At 36.5% G+C, this 9159-nt stretch overlaps 1 protein-coding gene across 1 annotated transcript; it reads left to right on the forward strand.

The window, feature by feature from the left end:
* Positions 1-496: 496 nt before the first annotated feature.
* On the forward strand, positions 497-8516 carry LOC104546791 (F-box only protein 25; the record flags this gene model as incomplete). Its single annotated transcript, XM_010192278.1, has 4 exons — positions 497-679; positions 2753-2896; positions 5841-5867; positions 8427-8516. Coding segments are annotated over 4 exons (444 nt in total), but the record flags the coding sequence as incomplete, so codon positions are not given.
* Between the last annotated feature and the right edge of the window lie 643 nt (positions 8517-9159).

Below are 9159 nucleotides of genomic sequence, written 5' to 3' on the forward strand. Positions count from 1 at the left end.
TTGACGTGTTTGGTTTCTTATTAAAAACTGAGAAACTAGTTATCTTACGAGTTATGAATAATTAGTTCACACCTCTATTATAGACACCTTTTATTATAGTTCAGGTTTTAGCATGCTTTTCTCAAAGGCAGAATTGCATATATCATAGTTTTCAAGACTGTATGCTCTTGAATTATTTTCTGAGAATGGAAGTGTTTTTAAGTTATTTGAAATTTAAATAATTTAGCCTCTGTTTATTTTAACAGTAGGAAATCTGTAAGTTCTAAAGCTACAGACGGCAGCTCCTTTGGTACCTGCAGTCATTTACGTTTTCAACAGCAGCCATTAGAGAATAATCGTAGCCAAGTAATCAAAGTATCACAGAGTTAACCATAGATATTACTCAGTGGTTTTGTACAAACTAAACTAAGACCTGAGCTCTCTAAAGTAAGAATATTGTTTGTATATTATACTCTCAAGTGTTTGTAATTAAAAAGGCTTCAACTCTTCTTTCCAGCACGTCAACAACGGTCTTACACTTAGTGATCTCCCTCTGCATATGCTGAATAACATCTTATACAGGTTCTCTGATGGCTGGGACATTATTACTCTGGGTCAAGTGACCCCAACTCTGTACATGCTCAGTGAAGACAGACAGTTGTGGAAAAAACTCTGCCAGTACCATTTTGCAGAAAAGCAGGTAATAAACTGTCATTTGCATAAATGTGGCCTTTGCTTTGAAATGTACTGATAATGAAGTGGGAACTCGCTCTTTTTGGGATAAAAATGTGACACCACACAGTAATGGTGAAAATGTTGGGGTTTTGGGCTTTGATCATACTAAAAATTGTATTCAGCATGTCTGTGAATTTAGGACAACTATCAGGCTGATTCCCTGGATTACTTTAAAAACATCTACTATAAGATGATTTTTTTACTACACAGACTCCAACAAGCATGGTAGAGGATATCTCTAAGGTGTTTCTAATTTTAGTACCTAAAGTTGAATTTCTTTTACGAATCAAGGTAGGCAGAGAGATTGCTCAAACTTCTAGGCCATGTGAACAGTCTGGTGAAGTTAAAATTGGATTCTTACTAAAAAATAATAAATCAAATGCTTGTGACTTTTAAATTAAGAACAAAAATAGAAATGGTACTTTTCTGTCACTTCTTCATAAAAAGCATTAAAGTAATCTAGGAATGCCTCCAGAACTGTCTTTGATTTCTGACAGTAATATATGCTGGGACAAAGTCAGACTAGGTGAAAATAAAGGTATGAAAATAGAAGTTGCCATATTGGAACTGGAGGAAGAACTTTAAAAATGTAGTATATTCCAGTGAAGATACTAATTCTTAAATCTGATAGGTTGAAGTGGTGCCATTTGGTCAGTGACTACCAGATGAATTATTACTATAACAGGAACAGTAGGAGTGAAGAAAATTAACTGACATGGAGTTGACCCAAGTAAGAATTTTGGTGAGATGAAAGGCTTTAGAATGAACTTCATGGAAAATATAGACAGACAAAGACAAACTGGAAAACCCTCTTTCAGAGGCAGCTCAGAAGAGTACAAGGTGAAGTTAGGAGGATAAGAAGTGTGAGCTTAATGTAGCAATTGAATGGATTTTGAGGGTAGATGAGGTAAGCTTTACTGAACAGTGACAGAACTGGCTAGGGTGGAAGCTGTTACACTAAAGTAAAGCTGGGAAAAAGACCAGCATTTCAGTAGAATTAGCTAGCCTCTAGTGCCCTGTAAAGGACACTTCTATCCTGTGTTTCCAGTGCATTCCTAAATGCTCACATTAAACCTCTTATCAGGTTATTACTGATACAGAGTAATTATTTTATTTATTTTCCAATATTAAATTCTGCCTCTTCTGTTCAAAAGTGTTCTACCTTGATTAGCTGTGGAGTCACGATAGGTTGTTTTTCCTGTCCTCTGCAGTGTATTTTTTGAACCATTTAAACAACTACAAAAACATACTTGATATCTGAAGAGCACTTTTGAAAGAAATGGGAACTTTACACAGGGAACCTATAATGAAATGAAGTGTAGCTGTAATCACAAAGGCAGTGCTATTCTCCTAATCTAGAAGTCGTCTTCTGAATGAAGAAAGCCCTTCATGTATTAGCGTTAATCCACACTGAGTGGAACGAGAAGCCTTTTGCAAATGCATACTTAATAAGCCTTGGCTGTGTATTAAGCTGGGGAGAAACAGCCATTGTGCATCAGCTAACCTTTACATGCAGATTACATCCTCAAAAAGTACATCAATCACTGATTGTTGCTATCCTTCTGGAAAGATCGTAAGTATATCTGAAAAATAATCATGGATGTACATTTAAAATGAAAGAAAAAGTGTTCTTTAAAACTATAGTTACTGTCTTAACAGAAAACTACTATTTGTAATGCACAATTTTTAAATCTCATTCCTGAGTGGGTTAAGTATAAAAATCATTACTTATGGCTCTAAATACTGTTTTTGTTACATTGTTATTGACTATAATTAGAATAATTCCAAGGCAGTGGATTTAAATCAGCTGTTTATGTCCTACTTTTTCTTGGCAGATGTGCTCTCCTATTTTGAGTTTATCTTCCATTTTTTGTGGTTAGATCTCTCTCACTGCTTTTTGAGATGTATGATGTCAGATTCTTGACTTCAAAGAATTCCAGTTACAAAACCTCCGTTTAACTACCCCATCCCCAGTTCTTTACATCATTTGACAAGGTTTTTAAACAATTTTAAAAGAAGATATTAATTTTATGTCCAGTTTTGTAGGCATTTAATTCCATCAGAGAAAGGTCACATTGACTGGAAGCTGATGTACTTTGCACTTCAGAAATATTACCCAATAAAGGAGCAGTACGGGGACACCTTGCATTTCTGTCGACACTGTAGTATTCTGTTTTGGAAGGTAAGAGCTTTGAAAGAGATAATCAGAAATAAGTTCCAATGGCTACTCCTGATCATCTGAATGGAAAAATATTAAGATAATCTTGTCAGATTTCTCATGTGAAATGTGATTAAACAACTAATACCTAACCTTTAAACTGTATCTCAAACTTCCATATAAAATCAGTAGTAAATTCTAAACATTATCTAGTAGTATTCTCTTGATATCCGATAACCTCAGTACTTAGAATTACAAACAAAAGTGCCATGTGGGAATAGTTGCACTCTGTCTCCTTGTATCTGTAATCTTGTGTAAAGTTTTTAGGACCTTGCATAAATCACAGAATATTAGGAGTTGGAAGAGACCTCAAAAGATCATCCAGTCCAACCCCCCTGCCAGAGCAGGGTCACCTAGACTAGGTCACACAGGAAAGTTAGCCATTTAATGGCATCTCTTTTCTGATGATGGCATGGCAGTCAACACATCTCTAATGAGAACTTACTACTATAGCATTCCTACCATGCAGGTGTAAAACTCCCTTTTTATAGTCTTGCTTCTGTCCCGTATGAAGCTTGGAAGAATGTTTAGAACTTAATTCAAAATGCATTTTATGTTGATACTGATGTTTACCATGAAGCATATTCTGTTTTGTGGGATGACTTTAATTTCTGTAGGGCATTTTCATGTTTAAATCATGTGAGAACACATAGTCCTGATTTTACTTTGTGTTGCACGAAGTAAAATCTAGCCTTCTAGTTAATGTGACTTCGTTAATTTTGCAGCTCAAAGACCAGGTAGGGGTAGTGCTCAATAAACAGCAAAGAGCATGAAATGTTCAAGAAATCTTGGCAAATACTCCTAATCCACAGAAATGAGTTGCTCTTGTGTTATCTTTCTGTAATTTTAAGAGGACTTGCATGTCAGGGTGAGGCTTTTTTATTTTCCATAGAAAAGCTAGGCTGTTTAACAGGATAAAGTAGCTTTCATAGAAGTAGCATGTTACTGAATGGTGTTATCTTAAAGCTGGATGTTCTTGGTATCACAGGAGTCCTCACGGGTACTGCTATTTTTTGTTAAATTAATAGAAGAGCAGGTGGTCAGAATTGGCTTCTGCTGTGAAAAGCCTGGGCATTTGCTAAAGAATGTGTGTCAAGAATGACTTTATAGTGGAATTAGTCTCTATTATGTTGCTCAATATGTAGGGTAAAGTTTTCCCTTTGAAAGTGAAACTTTAAAGGTAAGAACGTAACATGCATAGAAGTGGACATTTTTTGTTTCATTTCTTTGGATTATCTGGCTTTGTGTGAAAGGTTAATGCTTTCTATGGTAAATTTCCCTCATTCTGATCTTGATATAATTGAAAGTATAGCACTTAAATATTGGGAATGACTAAAATGTGTTTGGAATTACATGTTTAACTTTGAAGATTGTGTATGACAGTAAGAGGCAGTGAATCTCAGCAAGCAGATGTCTTGTTACCTTGATTACTCCAGTCTGCTGGAATTATAGCACTCATTCTGTGGTTTTACATTTTCAGTGAAGCACAGTACAGTAAGCTGTAAAGGGACTTTGTTTGGACTGATGAGCAGTACCTACTCAATCACCATTCCACTGATGACTGCCTCATCCTAGAGATTTGGGCAGGTCTTAAAATGAGGGGGTGGTTACAAATTAATTGCATGCTTCTGCACTAAAATTCTGTAGTAGCTTTTTGGGATGGGCTGTTTTAACATGAGTGCAGCCAGCAAGTTGAGGAAAGGGATTATCCCTTGTCAAATGGCACTCATCTGGGATACTGCATCCCCCTGCCCCATGAAGAAGACCAGCAGAGGTTAATTTCTTTTACCTTAGCTTTGTTAAAGTGAACAAGGAATGTGACTGCTCTCCATAAAGTCTTTTTGGAAACAGAGAAAGGATAAATAAATGTGAGATTACTTAGGGAAATTAAGTAAAGCCACAGCCTTGATGCAAATAAGTTGTAGAAACTTCTTGTGGGTAAACGTATCCTGAGACTTAAGGGTTTCTAAAAACCAAAGCAGCAAGGTTCTGGAATAGTCACAAAGCACAGGCCTAGCTAGTGATGAAAAGAATATCATTTCATTGCTGGCAAGATGAGGGCTGCACACAGGGAATTCTTTCAGTCCTGTGTCTTGTGTCCTTTTAAAGAAAGCCTTGCCAAAGAAGGGACTGATGGCTACTGAATTGAATTAGCAAAGAGTTGAAATAGGGAAATGACCCCACTGTTCAGTATGCTTTAATAATCTTAGTGTTACTTTTGGGAAGTCCTTAAGAACTTCCAATAAGTGGCATTTGAATTCCTGTATTTGTTTAAAAGCTGTGACTATAGTAATGTTAAATACAGTAAGAAGGAGACTCCTAAGTTCATTGTAGGAAGTGCAGTGATACAACATAACATCTTGTATTCTCCTGTGTTAAAAGAGGGAATGGCTATAAGAAACTCTTCACATCAAATGACTGTCTTTGAGAAGTGACTTGATTTGTTTACGGTTAAAATGAGCAAAATATGTAATTTCAGTCGTGTAAAAATAATGGCAGACTAATTGTTGACTGCCTCTGTAAATGCTTTTTAAGTATACCATTTCTTCTGTTCCACTAGGCAACATTGCAACTGCAGGCAATTCTTTTATTTTCTTTTAACTGAAATGTGCTACTGAGTTAGCTATCCCCGAGACAGCCATAGAAACTGAAATGCCTTTTCTTCTTTCAATGTCCAGGGCTTTACATAAAATAGTGTCATTGTTCTGCATAAGTGATATTCTCCACACTTGGTTTTAGTTGTCTTGGGGCTTGCACTGGTTTTGGTTCTCCAGCTTGCTTGTGATTTGCCAGAAGAATAAAAGACTATTTTTCTAAATGGCACGTGAACCTTAGCTTCAATAAACCTTAACTCTACTTCTTTTACTTTACGGCTCTCCTTCCTGCTTCCTTCTTCACGATCTCAAAGGACTACCACCTTGCTTTGTTACTCAAGGTATTTCCTGTGTGTCTCATGTTTTCATTGGTGCTGTTCTGTAATGTCAAAGCAAATAACATGTTCATTTTGAATTGTTTGAAACGCTTTGTTTTGATTTTTTTGTCTCCCCACATCAATTTAGCAGCAGCAATAGTTTCTCTTGTCTTATTGCTTGTTACTTGTTTCCCTATTAGATAGGGTAATGGTGACTTCCCATCTCAGTTTCTAATAAGATTTGGTTTTTATAATTGCCATATTCTTTGGTAATGCTGTTTAAAATAGGGAGCATAATTCAATTTCTACTGAAGATAGGTGCATGGTGTCAGTGAGATCATTGAGACTTGCTAAGAAGTAGGTTATTCTGTGCTCAGTGTTAGAAACTGTTTGCACCCCTTAACATATTTAATTTGGTATTTAAATCTGAAGACGGTACCGTGAACCTCAGTTAACTTTGTTTAATGCAAAAGTACTAAAACTGATTTTATTCCACTTGGAATGATGTAGTCACACTTTTATGAAAGAGTCTTTCTGAAAAAGAATTTGCAAAACAGGGTGCATGATTTGTGAGAGTGGGGGGAGGCAACTATAATGTTGTTTCCTAAATGAGGAAAAGGTGGAAATAACTCCCCAGAAAAGGACTGTAGCTCCAAAAGTATTATGGGAGCTTCCGAACTTCCAGTTATGGTAAAATTTGAGGAGGAAATCAATGACATTTGCCAGTAAACACTCCTGGTGAATTCTTTTTAATTTAAAAGAATTGTGTTAGCTTTAAGTAGATACATTGAAAATAAATATTTGAATGCTATTTATTAAATGTTATTTCAAGGGAAATACATTTTCTTGCAAGGGGGAATACTCATAATTACAGGAAAGTTATGATTCTTCTTTGGAGTTCTCATCACTTTTTTTCACTGTAAAATTAGTGTTTCTGTTGCTTTTAATAACTAAAAACACCAAGAACTGATCTTACTGAGATTTTTATTGGACTTGCAATTCCTGACTGAGTAGAGCTTTCAAAAGCATTTTTATGATGATGTGCAGAGCAAAGCAGATTAAATGTTACACATTCTGTTTAAAGTATTTAGGAGTATAAGTAAGCACTAAAAGGGGATAAACCCAAGCTTCTTTCCCAGAATCCTAATTCTGATGGTGGTTTTTTTCATAGAAACTAGGAAAGTAATGACATGACATTGACATGGCAGTGGGTAGAGAAGATAATAGTTCATTAGCAGCTACCTTTGAGTGTTTGCTGTGGTGTGTCTCTTCTGTGCACATCATCTCAAGATGAAGGTGTTGAGTTCAACACTTCTGGTCTAACACTCTTGTTCCTTCTCATCTGCAACTTCCCCAGACAGGCAGTGCTACCTGAACTCTCATCTCTTTTCTGTTTGTTTATTTCCCCTCTGTGTGTCATGGATCTAAGGACTGCTTCTCAAGTGATGTTAAAGCAATCTAAAAAAAAAAAGTAGGAGGAGTTGATACCACATGATACTTTCATCTATAGACTTCATGGAAAAATACAGATAATATCTGTATCTGATAATCTCTGTAAGAGGTATCTGTAAGAGTCTTCACTGGAAAGGCTGAGTAGTATTCAGAATGTGTTTAACCTTGTGCACTTTGGTCTTGCAAAGCCTTTGGAAGGGAATGTGACGTCTTTGACAGCACTTTCTCTGTGCAAGTTTCCAAGTGAGAACAAAATACACTTACGGGTTTGTTCTTTCTGTTAACTGAATTGCATGTAACCACATTTCCTGTGGAAATGAAAGAAATGGAGACTGCAGTGGTCTGTGGTCTACTTACCATGTATTTACTCAAGTTTTCTTGCCCCACGTGGTAGATTCATCAACACTGGTCGAAAAGGGAGAGAACCCCCTTAAAATGTGGGGAAGAGACAGTTTCTGAGCCTTACATTATTGGTCAAGGTGTTTAACTTCTGTTGAGCTGTCTGGGACCTTCTCATGACACCTCCAGCATTTCCTTCTGTCAGAGGGTTCTAATAAGGTACAAAACTGAACCTTTCATTTGAAGAGGAGTCTGAATCTTAAATAATCAGACAATTGTGCTGGTCTCAAGTTTCTGTAATATTAAAGTACTGCAGGCTTAGTGACTTTGTAATAAAAAGGCTTTTCTATCTTGTATATCTTCTATGTTCCTAACTTGCCTGAGTGCTAACTTCTGTATAAGGCAATGCTTACAGGTAGGAGTGAAAGAGGAGAAAAGCAAGAAAATAATAGAAAAATAATGGATGAGGAATATGAAACTCTTCTCAAGAGCTCTTACCTCTGACTCAGGTTCTGGTTTTGGTAGGAGGAGAAGGGTTGGTTTTCTTCTGAAATCTGAAGCTACCCTGTACTACCACAGTCAAACTGGAAAGGCCTGTTTTCCCAACAATTTAGGCTAAAACAGGTCAAGAAAATACGGTGAATTCTTAAAAAGAGCAAGTTCCTATGAGGTTGTTTACAGTGGAAGTGGCTGCATGTGCCAATATGTGAATTTTTGCCTTTTTGGTTGGGGGTGGAGGGAGGTTGTGGGTATGGAAAGAGAACTTAACTTTTTTCCTCCTTCATTTTGCAGGACACAGGGCATCCCTGCACAGCCAGTGATCCAAGCACCTGTCTCATGCCAGTGTCTCCTCAGCATTTCATTGATCTCTTCAAATTCTGAGATGTTCAATAGCTCTTCTCCTGTGTTTGTGGCCATTTTTGTGAAGAGTCAGGCAGGATACATTATGCTTTTTGTGCAATATATTTAAGTGTGATATTTTGTTGTAGTTTAAAACAAAGGATGTGGGGAGGATTATAGGTTTATTCAGTATATTGTTTTTGTGCAGAGAAGAGCTGAGGGGAAGGAGACACATTAAAGAAAATTTCTGTCAGGAAATCTGCAGTGGACTTCTTTTCAAGTCCAAGAAAGACCATTTTAATCTCAACTTTAATTCTATTATTGTGACGCCTTAATAGTTGGTTAAAATTATGTGGAGGAGTTTTGAAAACTTCATGGAGAAGTTAAACTAATTTTACAGGGACCAAAGGAGGGTGGGTTTTTCTTTTGTTAATCCTTCCTTCCTTAAGCCACTGTTTTCAAAACACCTCCATATAATTTGCACTATTATAAAGAACAGGCTAATACTCTCTTGGACTCATTCATCAGTTACCAAGGTGACATTAACCATTGTGAGCTAGTGAATGCAATACAGCTGTTGTTCTGTCTGTTGTGGCTACCTATGGATGAAGGAAATCAACCAACCTCTGTACATACATTATGCAGAAATATTTATTTTTCTTAAGGACTTTATTAAATGTGTAAT

The sequence above is a fragment of the Mesitornis unicolor genome, unplaced genomic scaffold, assembly GCF_000695765.1.
Source record: "Mesitornis unicolor isolate BGI_N332 unplaced genomic scaffold, ASM69576v1 scaffold48810, whole genome shotgun sequence".
Classification (NCBI taxonomy): domain Eukaryota; kingdom Metazoa; phylum Chordata; class Aves; order Mesitornithiformes; family Mesitornithidae; genus Mesitornis; species Mesitornis unicolor.